Source organism: Mytilus edulis, chromosome 3 (assembly GCF_963676685.1).
Source record: "Mytilus edulis chromosome 3, xbMytEdul2.2, whole genome shotgun sequence".
NCBI classification, from domain to species: Eukaryota; Metazoa; Mollusca; class Bivalvia; order Mytilida; family Mytilidae; genus Mytilus; species Mytilus edulis.
In genome coordinates, this window is record NC_092346.1 from 61,002,478 (window position 1) to 61,018,174 (window position 15,697).

The 15,697-nt window shown below is 32.1% G+C and overlaps 1 protein-coding gene and 1 long non-coding RNA gene across 3 annotated transcripts in view; both read left to right on the forward strand.

Annotated features, from left to right (window-relative positions):
* The window catches only part of LOC139517012 (uncharacterized), a 33,607-nt gene extending 28,237 nt beyond the window's left edge, over positions 1-5,370 (forward strand). The window contains exon 2 of the long non-coding RNA XR_011663072.1: positions 5,279-5,370. This is a non-coding gene — a long non-coding RNA (uncharacterized lncRNA). The remainder of the gene's footprint in view (positions 1-5,278) is intronic.
* The window catches only part of LOC139517007 (mitochondrial amidoxime-reducing component 1-like), a 47,226-nt gene extending 32,259 nt beyond the window's left edge, over positions 1-14,967 (forward strand). The window contains exons 4-7 of one of the 2 annotated variants that reach the window (XM_071307545.1): positions 9,273-9,413; positions 9,909-9,973; positions 13,204-13,278; positions 14,666-14,967. In XM_071307545.1, the coding sequence (XP_071163646.1) occupies positions 9,273-9,413; positions 9,909-9,973; positions 13,204-13,278; positions 14,666-14,768 (384 nt within the window). In that variant the 3' untranslated portion in view covers positions 14,769-14,967. Of the gene's footprint in view, positions 1-9,272; positions 9,414-9,908; positions 9,974-13,203; positions 13,279-14,659 lie in introns of both variants that reach the window. The other variant, XM_071307544.1, reaches the window with a different exon arrangement.
* The last annotated feature ends 730 nt before the right edge of the window (positions 14,968-15,697 follow it).

The following is a 15,697-nucleotide window of genomic DNA, read 5'->3' on the forward strand; positions in this document are numbered from 1 at the left end:
ATGAACTTTCTGAATAAATAAAAAAAAATCCAACATCTCTTGTTTAAACATGCAAATTGGTACAAGTTATCAGCTGGAAATTAGGCATTTTCCCCCTAAAAAACCTTAAAAACAGACCACCTTTGGACACACGGATCAGTAACCTGTGCATATATTTGAGATTTCTTATAATATGCATTTCGAAGAGCTTATCCGGCTGATTTAAGAAAATGTAGTTTCAGCCTACGTTCGCCTGCTCCGAAAGGAGCTATCTTACCTGACAAATCAAAGTGCTTTTTGCAACAGGTGAAAATCAGCTGTTTATGGAGTTGCCTCCCATATAGTAGGAAGTCACAAAAACATTCTTTTTTTTTAAATCTTGACAAAAGTGGCATTTTAATTGAACTTCAATATATGTTTTTCACATTGAACATAAAAAACAATCAACTTTTTCATTTAGTGGTATATAAATAGCAGGGAATTCCATCAGTATGTAAATCTCACTGGGGAAATACCCCTAGTTTTTAGTACGAAACTGTTTATAGCACCCAAAGCAAGCAAGCTAACTTAAGTCTTGCTCTACATGCTTTAGGAAATTAGCTGTAACAGATTGATACACAACTCTTTCGTTTTGTCTATAACAATGTTAAAACATATTACATTCATATTCACTTTTAAAAATTAAAGGCATAGACATTTAAACCTAGGACTTCTAATGACATGGACATGACTTTGTGGGAAAATTAAAAGTCTGGGGACATAAATTTTATCAAAAATTTAACTATGTGACTCTTAAACATTACTAAAACCAAGGATTTGTATAGTCTTACTATACAAATCCTTGCTAAAACATAAGATTTAAATTTGCAAATGCAAGTAATTGAATCTTTTATAGGATTTTATAGGACATGATTACCTAGGAAAATTTGTCTGGGGACATATATAACTAATATCGGACTAAATATATACTAGTAAATTCTGTAACCATGGACTTTTTATACTATATAGTAATATTTGTCCGCCCTGACATATTTTACCAGGACAAATTTATCACTCACACTTGTACTTGTTCGCCCTGGATCAATTTGCTCTGATTTTTTTTTGTACTCCAGTTGCATAATGTTAATTATTTGAACATTACATGTTAAAGTTTGTTGAAAAATTTGCTGAATTTTTGTATTGCCACAACCAATTTGTTATTTCCCCTATTTGCTTAGTCACTGTCATGATAGTAGAACACTGGAGTACAATGTATTAATTTATATTCATTGCTTTTTTTTAACAAAATATAAATTTGTTTTTTAATACAAGTCTCAGAATATATACAAAATGTAATTTTAAACGAACTTGTAAATCCTTGTATTAAATTCCTGTTTTCGTGATTTACAGTTCATACATCCATGACATCATTGTTTTTATTAATTCCAAGCTGACTACTAGCTTATAAATCAAAACAAAAAGTTTTTTTTTTTATTATTGATCCATCAAAAGACAATTATCACAAAAATCAGTGACAATAATTTACATTTGTTTAAATAAACCAATTTTTCAAGACGAAACGTCTTGAAAAATTGGTTTATTTAAACAATTATATAAAGTATGTTCCCTATTGGAATTTTGAAAACAAGGAATAATTTACATGTTATTGAACAATTAACTTTCCTAAAAACTTTTAAATATTTATGTTTTTTTTATAAATTTTAAGCTATACAATTCTTACTTGCATCTCTGAAATGTGCTTCTATGTGGTTTTGTTAGCAATTTCTGTACAGGTCTGCTAAAGGCTCAAATTGACATTTCACCCAATTTCACCATTTTCCCTCCAAAATTTGGGTTTTAAGGCAAAAATTTTATTTTTCCTTATTGGTGACCCTTGTATTTGCCAGGGACGCATACATGTATATATAAGTCCTTGTATTTGCTTAATATTTGAAGCTGTATTTCAGCTTTGTACATTACAGATTTGGACCAGGTCACACCTGAGGTGTCACATACAGTTTTTATTTGATATCCCATAAAAATATGTCAGCACCTCTATTTTCCCTATCATTTCATTGAAAATGGTCCCTTTAACATGCTTGTACCTATTTAAAGTAAAATTTTGAGCTTAAATGGTCTGGAACCCCTATTTTTTTTCGACAAATTTGAGGTACTCTTTGTAAAGATTAAAATAATACGGCATTCTGATAGAGACTTTGAATAAGTCTGAGCCATCTTAACTGTGTAAAATCAAAAGTAGCAGCACGAAATAAAGTTAAAATGAATATGAGTCCCCTGTATTATATTTTAAACACCGCTTTTTTGATGATCAAGTAATTCCTAAATGAATACTGGAAAATAGCTGTAGAATGCTCTCCGAACATAAAATTTGCATCAAATAATAAAAAAGCTTCATTTTAATCAACATAGAAATATGTTTCGAATTTGATGATTTATTGGGTATATATGATATTGCCTTCACTCAGTTATAAACTAGAAAAAAGTAATGTTTAGCTCACCTAGCCCAAAGGGCCTACTGAGCTTTTCCCATCACTTTGCTTCCGGCGTTGTTACCTTTACAAAAATCTTCTAGAACTCTGAAACTACTGGGCCAAATTAAACCAAACTTGGCCACAATCATCATTGTGGTATCTTGTTAAAAAAATATGTCAGATGACCCGGCCAACCAGCCAAGATGGCCGCCATGGCTAAAAATAGAACATAGGGGTAAAATACAGTTTTTGGCTTATAACTCAAAAACCAAAGCATTTAGAGCATATGTATATCTGACAAGGGTATAATTGGTATAATTGTTTAACAGGTGAAGATCTATCTGACCTGAAATTTTCAGATGAATCAGACAACCCATTGTTGGGTTGCTGCCCCTGATTTAGTAATTTTAAGGAAATTTTGCTGTTTTTGGTTTTTATCTTTAATATTATTATAGATAGAGATAAACTGTAAACAGCAATAATGTTTAGCAAAGAAAGATTTACAAATAAGTCAACATGACCGAAATGGTCAACAAGGTCAATTAATCCCCTATGGAGTTATTGTCCTTTATAGTCATTTTTTAACAATTTTCATAAAATTTGTAAATTTTTACTAACATTTTCCACTAAAACTACTGGGTCAAGTTCATTATATATAGAGATAATTTTAAGCAGCAAGAATGTTCAGTAAAGTAAGATGTACAAACACATCACCATCACCAAAACACAATTTTGTCATGAATCCATCTGCTTCCTTTGTTTAATATTCACATACATGTAGACCAAGGTGAGCGACACAGGTTCTTTAGAGCCTCTAGTTTAAAGTCTAGAATACCTTTTTATACAACCATAAAATTTTTGCAATCATATAATTATATTGGTATCACATTGCTTTGTGGTCAGCTGAGCATCGTTCGAAGACGGATGGTTTCCAGATAATAACTTTAGTATAAGTTAATCATGTTAATAGAAATGAATAGAATTTTAACACAATGTTTAAAACAACAAAAGGAAGCTTGGGATTGATATTGGGGGTTATGGTCCCTAAGGTTTAGGATAAGGGGACCAAAACAAGCATTTATCTAGTTTCAGGACAATAAGTTGTGTATAAGTATTTCAATTCCTCTGAAATTGTACCACAATGTTAAATATTATAAGAAGGTTGGAATTTATTTTTAGGGTTATGGGGCAAACAGTCAAGAATGATGGGCCAAACACAAGCATTTTTGTAGTTTTAAGTTAATGACTTGTGTAAAAGTGTATGATCTTTCTAAAATTATACCCCAATGCTCTATACTACTATGGGATGGTTAGGATTGGCTAAGGATATAGATAAAACCATTTATGAATAAGGGGCAAAAAAGATGAAAAACAATTATTTTTCTGGTTAAAGGATAGTCAAGACAATTTGAAAGCTGTGTAAGGGAGGTAATCCAAAAGTTATATTTGAATTATTTCACACAACTTTTAAGGTGGTACCTAACACTACAGGGAGATAACTCTGTAAAGTCAGCTAAACGTTTTAATTACGTTGTGTTGTTAAAGGGATATTAAGCTTTTCAATGATCAAAATGAGTGTTTGTCAAACTGCTATATAACCAGTGTAATTTTTCTGATAAAACGGTTGGTTCAAAAAAATTGAAATTTTTATATTTTTGTCAAAGAGTCAAAGTTAATACTTTGTCAAAATTTTAAGAAAATTAAACGAGCCAAATTAATTTTAGTTTAAGTGTTGGGTACCACCTTAAAGATGTGATTTTGAAATTTACCAACATTTTGTTTATATAGATTAGACCGTTGGTTTTCCTGTTTGAATGGTTTTACACTAGTAATTTTGGGGCCCTTTATAGCTTGTTGTTCGGTGTGAGCCAAGGCTCCTTGTTGAAGGCCGTACTTTAACCTATAATGGTTTAATTTTTAAATTGTTATTTGGATGGAGAGTTGTCTCATTGGCACTCACACCACATCTTCCTATATCTATATATAACTTCAGTATTAATAAAATCCATTGGAAATTTGCCAATAACTTAAGTTTAATTAAAAAAAATAGTTTTAGCATAAGTAAATATAAATCTTTGAAGTTTGAAACCACAAAAAGGAAGGTTTGGATTGATTTGGGGGTTAATTTATGGTCCCTTTGGTGTAGGAAAAAGGGGTATAAAAGGGGCCCAAATAATCAATTTTCTATTGTCCAGACAATAATTTGTAGAACAGTTTATAGAATTGCCTGAAGTTTCCACACCACAAAACTCCAAAGGATAGTAAGGGTTGGAATATTGGAGTTATGACTCAATCTGTTTATGAATTAGGAGCAACAAAAGGGGAAAAACAAGGGTTTCCTGGTTAATGGACAATTACTTTAGATTTGTTTCTTTTTGTTGGTGCCTTTTTTTGCTAGTTCTTTTATGAATTTTTATGCTCTACCTACAATAGTAGAGAAGCATTATGTTTTCTAGTCTGTGCGTCCTTTCGTCTGTTTGTTTGTCTGTCCATCCATTCTTCCCACTTCAGGTTAATGTTTTTGGTCAAGATAGTTTTTGATGAAGCTGAAGTCCAATCAACTTGAAACTTAGTACAAATGTTCCTTATGATATGATCTTTCTTATTTTAAAACCAAATTAAAGACTTTTGACCCCATTTTTATGGTTCACTGAACATAGAAATTAAAAGTGTTCCCTCAGTTTCAGGTTAAATTTTTTTTAGTCAAGGTAGTTTTTGATGAAGTTAAAGTCCAATCAATTTGAAACTTAGTACACATTTATCATTAAAAAAGCTGATTGTGTCGTTTCATATTGATTAAAATTTATTTACCTAATTTATAATTTCAGCTTTTCCATGCATTGTAAGATTTCCAGAATATAGAACATGTAGTTCCTGATAAAAAAAAAACACCAAAAGATTGCTACGATAAAACTGTTGAGTAACTATTTGTAATACAGAATGCATCAAGATGGTGGTATGCTACATATATAATATTGATACAATGACAGATGAGAAAAGAAACTGAAGACATAATGAAATGCTGAAGTCAGCAAAGGTATGATTATAACTGTTACTGATGTTTGAAGAAGTGTGTCATTATAGCATCGACAAATATTTCAATCAAACATGGTTCAGTACTTCAGACTAGTTTTAATTTAAAAGAATTAAATGGCTACTAACATCCATTGCTAATTACAGCTTATTAACCTCCTGTTAAAAAAAAGAGGGGTGAAATATACCATAGCAACATTCAAACTCATAAATCGAAAAAAAACTGACAACGCCATGGCTAAAAATGAAAAAGACAAACAGACAATTAATAGTACACTAGAAACAACATTAAAAACTAAAAACTGAGCCACACAAACCCCACCAAAAACTGGGGGTGATCTCAGGGTCTCCAGAAGGGTAAGCAGATCCTGCTCCACATGTGGCACCCTTCGTGTTGCACATGTTATTACAAACTTGGTATATATAGTTTATTTCGGTAGGTCACATTCATGAAAAGGAAAGGGGATTGCAGGTACGAAGTAAGAAACATCCGATATCATCTGTGAAATGGTTTATCCATAATGGTCAACCAACTGTGATGATTGGGTAACCTGTATTATATTCAGGGGTGAATTCAGACATTTCTAAAGGGGGGGGGGGGTTTCAAACTAAATGTCTCCATTCAAGTGCATTGATCGTCTCAAAAAAAGGGGGGTTCCAACCACCGGAACCCTCCCCTTGGATCCACCACTGATATTTGAGAAATTGCCACAATACATTTTGTTGATATCAAATTAAAGTTGAGAAGCTATGGTAATCTATATATCTTTATCTACTTTTCATTGTCTTCTCTCACCTTGATTAGTAAATAAATAAAAATCATGTTGGAAGAAAAATTTAGTCATGTGTATATGTTTTAGGAACTAATTGTGGTATATTCTTCAGATTGAAACATGCAACAGAAAGTTCAATCATGACCATAAAGCAGGCAAGACATTTCAGTATGTACAATCTTGTAAAAATATGTCAAACTATGTCAAAGCATATTTTTTGTTTTGTTTTTTCAGATAAAGATATAAGGAGTAGATATTTTCCTGAAGATCTCATTTATGTCTCGAATGTGAAGGGAACAGAAGCTATCATATGATTCTTTAAAGAAAAGATACAGAAACACAAGCTCCTGTAGACACTTATGAAAAAGAAGATGTTTTTGCAATGAATATGTGTGAATGTGATAAATTATGGCAAATCAACATGGTCAATTAACAACAATATGTTCTACAAATTTCCTAGATTTATAAGTTTCATAACATTTAGTTGAGGCAAACTAAAGTTAGATAACGGAAAACGAAAAAAATTGCAAATAAATATTGTTATTAAATACTCAGTTTTAGTTATTTTTATTTTGATATTAAAAAATATACTGTATTAGATAAAAACTAGTTATACATTTAAAAAATTAGTAACCCTCATGTCTCCCTGCATTAGAAGTTGCATAATTTAGCATTTACAGATGAAATATAATTGTGAGTAAAGTTCAACATGTGAAATAGTCTGACTGGATATGACAGAACATCAAAAGAAATGACGAAAAATTACACATCTTATCAAAATAGTACTACTAGAAACTAAAAGCTACTTGCAATTTTCACTGGTTTTGGGTTCAGTAACAGTCTGACAAGGAAAGAATTTAATGAACATGATTATGATGCCTCTTGATAAATATAAAAACATATTGACTGTAAAATAATTACCAGTTACCAATTATATCTTTTGTTTACAAAATTTGTTATTTGGAAATATCTGTTGAATGTTTTGAAATTAAAATGTGTTAACTGAAATGATTAAAGAATCGAAGTCTTTAAATGATACAAAAGCAAGGATACATTGAATGATTGCAATTGAGACAACTACTAGCCCTGCATAGTAGGGCACTGATGTAAACAAGTACAGGTCACCTGAAGTCTTCAACAATGAGCAAAAGCCTGAATTTAAAGATCGTTATACATGGGCTTATTAAGTCCCAAGATAATGGTATCTACATCCTTTGCTTTCAAATTTTTGTTAGTATGTTTATGATGAAGGTTAATTAAAATAAGCCCAGCACACTTAATTTGTGAACTGTTTTTATTTAATTTCAAAAGGGAAAGCTAATAGACAAATTTAAGCAAATAACAAAAAAAGGAAATCCATTTAATATGGCAGACAGCAACCAAACACAACCAGTGGACATAATGAACATGTTTTTGAATGCTCAAACTGCAATAATAACATTAGACACAAAAACATCTTATATAATGCTGGATTACACAAAAGTGTTTAAATCATCTGCTCTTCTCTGGTGTTTAAAAATTGTACAGATTTGGTGTCACAATATCTCAGTAGCATGGATTAGAATCCCGGCATGGGAAGAACAAAAAATTTGTGAAAGCAAATTTACAGATCTTACATTGTTGGGTTGATGATTTGACGACTAAATGCATGTACATGTACAATATATACAAAAAGTTAGCTTCTATTGAGACAAAGGCAAAAATAATAGTGCAACAAAACATGTTTATTACAGATATAATAACAACAAACTAAAATAACACTTACCACTACTAAATGATTAGGAACTTTCAGGAACTAATTGCAGCTACTGTCCAGGTTATGTTAAACAAATCACCTCCAACTGATCTGTTCAGTGAAGAGTTTTTACCATTGAAATGAAATGTGAACACATTCCAATCTTTTGGCAGACATGAATATTCTCATGTGGCATTTATACCTATATCCCAGGGTACCTATATCTGGTGGTGATAATTAACCATTTTTTTCTTCTTTTTGTTTAATTTTGAAAAAAAAAAATGGAATTTTAACTTTTTTCAGCATTTTGGAGAAAAAAATAATTTTGTAAATTTTTCATGTTTTTTTCATTTATTTTTATAAGAATTAAATTTTAAAACAAAAATTTTTTTAAATATTTTTTTTTTTTTTTAATTTTGAAAAATTTGATTTTTTTGAAATATTTTGCATTTATAAATTTTTTAAACTTTAAAAAAGTTAATTTTAGTTGCCTTCGTCCATGCAAGCATGGACTAAGTTAGCCTTGGTTGCCTTCGTCCATGCATGCATGGACTAAGTCTGTTGTGTTAGTCCATGCAAGCATGGACTAAGTTAGGGTTAGTTGCCTTAGTGCATGCATGCATGGACTAAGTCTGTTGTGTTAGTCCATGCATGCATGGACTAAGTTAACGTTAGTTACCTTCGTCCATGCATGCATGGAGTAAGCTTAGTTTCTAAGTTTTCATGTTTACAAATAATGAAAAGGTTAAGCCATACTATCAAGTTTTGCAATTTATTTCCTAAGGTAAGTTATAATGCACAATATGTATGTAAAACATAATTAATAGGTTGAATATGAAAAAAACCAACTAAACAGAAAAAAAAGGTAATTACATCAAATTAAAAAATAATTGAACTAACACCATGAAATTAAGAGGTAAGAAGAAATGGAGGTTTTCTAGAATTGATGATGATTTCCAGTTTTATTTAATACCTTGTTTACAATGGAATTCTGATATAGCATAACATGCTATGCTTACACCAAACCTACTCGTTGAAAGTTCTTCTAAAACATATCAAAAATATCTATACGATATCTTTGGAGTAATGTTACGATATTGCAAAATATGATGCTGTCTTCAAGTTTATAAGGTCTTCTGTAATGGTATTTTTAAGGGTCTCACTTTATAACAAAATTAACCCAAGAAATGCATAAGCGCATTTCTGCTCATTCATGCAATGACACTTTATATCTTATTAATAAGTATGATATTGAACACAGTTTAATTATACAATTTTCAGAGTGCCTTTGCCAACTTTGGTGCTTATATGATACTATCGCAATCATCTTTAGACGATCTCAATACAAGACTTGAGAAGAAAGTAACAATGACCAGATTTAGACCAAATATTACTATCGACGGCTGTGGTCCATATGACGAGGTAAATAGTTTCTTCATCAAGCAATACATGCAGTTTAAAAAAGGATTCATAATCACCCTGTCATCGAAAGTATAACATAGTATTATAAAAAAAAATAGCCGTAGTTGTAGATAGATTTTAGTGGATCATGTGGAAAGGTTAGAATCAAGTCATTGTTGTAATTTGTGTATTACTTGTTTACCTCAGAAACGGGTTAATACAGTTATCACCAGTTGTACGAAGTTTGAATTTGGTAAAACAAAAACTTATTGGTTTCAGGTCAATACAATAGAAATGGAATAGAATGATCGTGAGATCGAGAAATAAATGTATTTCAGTTGTATGTTTCCTGAATGAAAACAGAATTATGTAATAAAGGTTTGAAGTAAAACAACTGAAGAAGAAAAACTTAAAAAGCTAGGATATAATAATTGTACAACGTGTAACTGGTGATTTAGATTTTTTAGTTAAAATTATCAAATAATTGTCTAAACAAGCGTTTTTTGTTTGTTACAGGACAACTGGGCAGAAATGAAAATTGGCAATTCAGTATACATGAGGATGTTGGATTTATGCGATAGGTAGGTACTATGATTACTATCATAATTTGAATTAGTATCAAAGGGTCATTTAAGGGTTTCCCGTTACTTTGTGCCGGTGTCCTATAGCCATTCGATTAATTTTTCAAAATGCAAAAAGTAAAATCACAAAAATACTGCACTCCGTGGAAAATTCAAAACGGAAAGTCCCTAATCAAATGGCAAAATCAAAGGATAAAACACATCAAACAAATGAACAACAACTGTCATATTCCTGACTTGGTACAGGCATTTTCAAATGCTGAAAATGCTGGATTGAACCTTGTTTTATAGCGCTAAACCTCTCACTTTTATGACAGTCGCATCAAATTCAGGTATTTTACAACGATGCGTGAACAAAAAAGAAATTATAGGTAAAATAGTCAAAATATGGTTACAGCAGTCATCACTGTGTTACAATCTCAAGACAAACAAACATATACAAAAAATACAACAAGCATCAATCAAATAAAAAAAAAACATCCGGCACCCCCGTCACCGAATATAGGTGTCCCAACCCACTTCCAGACCCGGACCTTTCTAGTGCCTCGCATGTCAACAAAACAAACACAATCTAACATGTATTCAATGCAACCCAAGCCTTAACACAGATTATTTCAGCATTCCAGGAATCAATCACTTCTTAGAATAGAAGACAAATATATGTAATATATGGCAGTAATATGATGTATATATGTTATAAGGAAATTCATATGGGGGAGGGGTATGGGCATTGGGGAAAAATGACTATATATATGTAGGACTCTAAAGTGCGATGGTACTCTAAAGTGTGATGGTCACGCTAAAGTGCGATGGTCTACGCTAAAGTACGATGGTGTATCACGCTAAAGTGCGATGGCTGTTTGTTCGCTAAAATACGATGGTTTATCACGCTAAAGTGATATAGGACTAAAAGTGTAATGTTAAAGGGCTTAAAGTATTAGGCCGTGTTCACACCAAACGCCGTGTACAGTAAACATGTTTACATTTGGTTTAATGTAATGTACACTAGTTTCACATTAAATTTGTTCACATCTATACACCTTGTTTATTTACCTGTACATAAGATTTGTTCACACTGGTAAACTATATGTCATTAAAATGTTCATTACATAGAACCGAATTCAAATTTTCAAACAACTTTTGTAGCAGTTATGGAACAACCATTTGACTTTAAAAAAAAAGGGGGGATGGATTTTTCCACAATTTGATTAAAAAAAATCGGGTCATACAGATGATTAGAATGAACTAATAAACTGAATCCAAAATTTCCCATACATTATAGTGTTAAATATTGAATTGGTACCATCGATAAAAAAAAAAACTAAATATAACCGACTATCGCGCGAGAAAAATTCTGACTCAGAACCCCCCCCCCCCCTTTTTTAAGTATAGTGGTTGCTCCTTTAAGAAAGTCATTTTGGATGATTTGCAGTAGTTTTTAAAAGATGTCTCGATTACGCATAAAAACGTAGGCTGTATCAGCGTGCTCAAAGACAAAGAAAGGAGTTTTTGGTAAAATGGGGGGGGGGGGGGAGGTATGTTTTTTATTTTATTATTTCTAATTGTATTTTAACGGATCTGTGATACTACATAAAGAAAACAATTAACCTCACCCTTTTTCAGTAATGCATTGATGAGTGAATCGTTGTTTGAGTAAAGACCAGTGGCAAATAGTTCTGTCAGTGTGTACGTCCCGTCGATTCGGAGACCTTTTCAAAGTCTTGATAAGGTTTTATTAGGCTACGTAAAGTGTTTTAAAAACAAATAAATATATCAAGTTTGGACAAATATTTCTTATATTACAAAAACAAACACATTTGCTTCAGCCGACAAAACACAGTTATCATGTTTAAACTGAGTAAGTCATGGACATTTGCTTTAAAGTTGTTAATCAAATATTCTACATTAATCTTTCGGCATGTTCATTTTTTGTTTGTATAAAAGACTGTTCACGTCATAATCCATAGTACGTAAGTCGTTTATTACGTCTATACTTTCGCGGACCATCGCACTTTAGCGTGTGTAGGCATCGTACTTTAGCGTAGACCATCGCACTTTAGCGTGACCATCGTACTTTAGCGTCCCCATCGCACTTTAGAGTCCTACATACATACTTATCTTACCTCCTATAGATTTATCGGGATATAATTGGTTAACGTACTACACGTGGTGAATATATATATTTGGTATAGGGTACCCTAAAAAATACATGGTTAGTGTATAGGATTAGCAACCATACGGGGTTAGTAAGGAGTTACTTCCTTTCAAAACAAAACAGTAATCTTTAAGGTTCAAACAGACGTAGAAACTGATAATGAACGATTAAAAACATTCATAAAACAAATTTAAAGCTAACACTTTGTTATTGTCGGCATTTTTTTATAAAGACAAATGTAAGTAGGTTCTTAAACCTGTTAAAACCAAGTATTGAAGACTTTTAAATCACTTGATAGGCCGCTAGTCTTAAATGGCTATATAACACCATGTCATGTTTTTAGAAAGTAAGCTTTGAAAGATAATTGTCAATTTGCAAGTCTTCACCTGCTGAAAATAGTCAGAGGATAGTCAGAGGGTCTACTGTTCAGTTTTTGATTAAGTTCACTATTGATCAAGCAAAATTTTCATCGTAACTATAGACATAGAACATAGTGGATATTCCTGTATTAACTGTTTCAGTATATTAGGCAATTATTTGATGCAAACTAACAACATGTGAGTTTTTGTTTCCCGGATGACTGGACTTTTCATAGAATTAGCTGAATACTCCACCGTTATGCTGAGAATAGCGATGGACTTTGCACATATTAAGCTGAAAGTGGTTATACTAAGGATACACTGAGTAGTTCCAGTTCAAATTTAAGCTCCTGTCTCGATGTCTTTTTTCGAATCTATAATGATAGCAGACATTGAATACTTATATATTAATGTTTCACATAGAAGTCAGGAGCCTGTGAATAAGTCATTAGTTGATGTGTTACATATTTGTTTTTCGTTCATTTTTTTGTATATAAATTAGTCCGTTAGTTTTCTCGTTTGAATTGTTTTACATTTGTCATTTCGGGGCCTTTTATACCTGACTATGCGGTATGGAATTTGCTCATTGTTGAAGGCCGTACAGTTACCTATTCTTGTTAATTTCTGTCTAGTTTGGTCTCTTGTGGAAAACTGTCTCATTGGCAATCAAACCACATCTTCTTTTTTTATATGTTGACTTATATATATCATTTTAGATGTAGCTTAACAACAGTTGATCCTGCAACGGGAGATAAAAACACTAGAAGACAACCCCTTGCAACTTTAAAGTCGTAAGTAAAGTGGAATGTATGATGGTCTGAATTAGCGCTTAAAATCTAGTTCTTTTATTTCCATGTGTATTCTAATGTGATATCACAGACTGTGAACATATATCGACATTGATAGCTGTTGCAGTATTGAGATACTTTTTATAGGGACGGACATCTCACGAAAATATGAAAATGCCGATGTATCTTTATAAATCTGCTGTACATATTATAATATTCTAAACATTACCTTTTTACCGCACCTGGCACATATGGCCATGGCCCAAGGGAGCTATTGCCATCACTCCTCTGAAAGTACAGGAGCAATTCAAGCCAATTTTGGTTGAATGATCCTTAGGGTATCTAGTATGAACTTTTTGTTTATCCCCAGTCAGTTTACAAACATAACCACCAGGATAGATCATATGATTACGACAATTGGATCATATCCGTCGTCACCTGTTAAAGATATTCCATAATGGTCAATCAACTCGTGTAAAGTGCTAAAGTGTTTTGGAAGCGAACGGAGCCTATAGAATTTCAATTTCGTCACTTAAAACTCTTGGTTTAATAGCTTCCTTGTGAGCAGCAACTCTGTATCAATGAAAGTATGCAAGCCCTAGATTATCGTATCAACTGAAAGATATATACTTCACATGCAAGCGCTGCTGTAAATAACGATTTTTGACTAATAGAAAGGTAGAAACTGTAAACAAAAATCATCAGAAATAAAAGATCTATAGAAATGCGGATATGGCCATAACTATCTGTTGTCTCCATTAAGGAGTTATTGCCTTTAAAAGACGACTTTTTTAAATATTTTTCGAGGACTCTATCTTGAAAAAATATGATAGATAGGTAGATACTGTTTACGGCATTAAAGGTTGGTATACAATATCTACAAGCATGTAAATATGACAATAACCATTTGCTGACCCGTTATGGTAGTAATTCCTCTAAAAGACGATTGTTCACTACCTTTTAGGAATTGCCTCTCATTCAATTTTGTAAGGTAAGCGATTTATTGGCTCTTTTCAAAATTTCTAACGACAAAAATGTATCGTAAGTTATACTGTAATGTTCATGATTTGCGATTATTTATTCTCGGAAGATTTTTTTTGTAAATTTGGCCTCTGGTTTCGAAATATGTTAACTGTTCTTTTTAGCGGATCGCATGTATTCATTGTGGCTGAATTTTTGGCAAAACCTTTCGGAATTATGGTTCTTCAATGCTCGTCAACTTCGTACTTTATTTGGCCTTTTTATATTTTGTAATTTGAGCGTCACTGAGTTTTCTTTTGTGAACAAAACACACTTCTGGCGTATAATATTTAAAGCCTAATATCTATGGTGAATTTATTTTGGTAGTTAAATTATTTTACTTGAATGGTAATTTTTCTTCCAGTTACAGGTGCGTAATGGAAGGTATTGTTCCATTTTTCGGAGTGAATGCAGCTATTGACATAGAAGGTGAAATTAAAGTTGGTGACCCAGTGTATGTGATTAGGAAGTAGGAATGTCACTGTAAAACAATCACCATAGAATACTTCACTTGCCCAAGATTACAAGTATGCACTCAGGCCAAATATATTGTAACTTCTAATAATAACAACAATGTTATTTTAATGACTGTAAACACAATACAATTTAATATATATTTACAGTGTTCCGATTTGTCTAATATTGAATAATGAATAAATGAATAATAGTTTTCTTTAGAGTCGGCATGGTTTCCAAATCATGACATACTATAATCTCTTCTGATTAAGAACTGACCAACCGTCCGAAGTAACACATGTCACACATTAAGTTTTGGACGTAAGTTTTCTGGGAACTGATATTTGTCGTTTCATCCTTTTCTGTTGTCTATTTTGTTATCCGTCATTTTTTAACTTATAACTTTGATTATCCTGTTTTACTTTTTTTCGTACTGTGAAGCTGCTTCGTGAATTTCTATGCGAGACCTGTATAGGCAAATTCTCATGGGATTACCTTAAAACAACTACTGTAGACTATAAAGAAGAACGACTGAAATTACATGGTCACTGATTGGTGTATGTAGTGCCTCTGCTCCTCTAATGCCTGAAGGCATTCAAAATTTACAGTAGATCCATGTGGTCCAAGTGTTGTTCGTCAGACAATGTATCTGGTGTCGTTGTGTTCCATGGTATTCTGTAGATAGGGTGTCCTCCACCATCTTGGGTCGTAAAATTGCATATCTTTTTACAAAATATGCAAATTTTGAGAAAGGAATGCAATTGTTTTGTGTGTTACTTTATCTGAATAAACAATGACATGTGCTTTGTTTTATTTCGACTGTTTTAACAAATACATAATTCATTGCAATATCAGGGGAGATCACTCATATAAACTTATTTTAAGTAATGTACATTTTATAGACATACTTTGTTTGCTTTGACGCACGCAAAAAAAATCGGGGTTT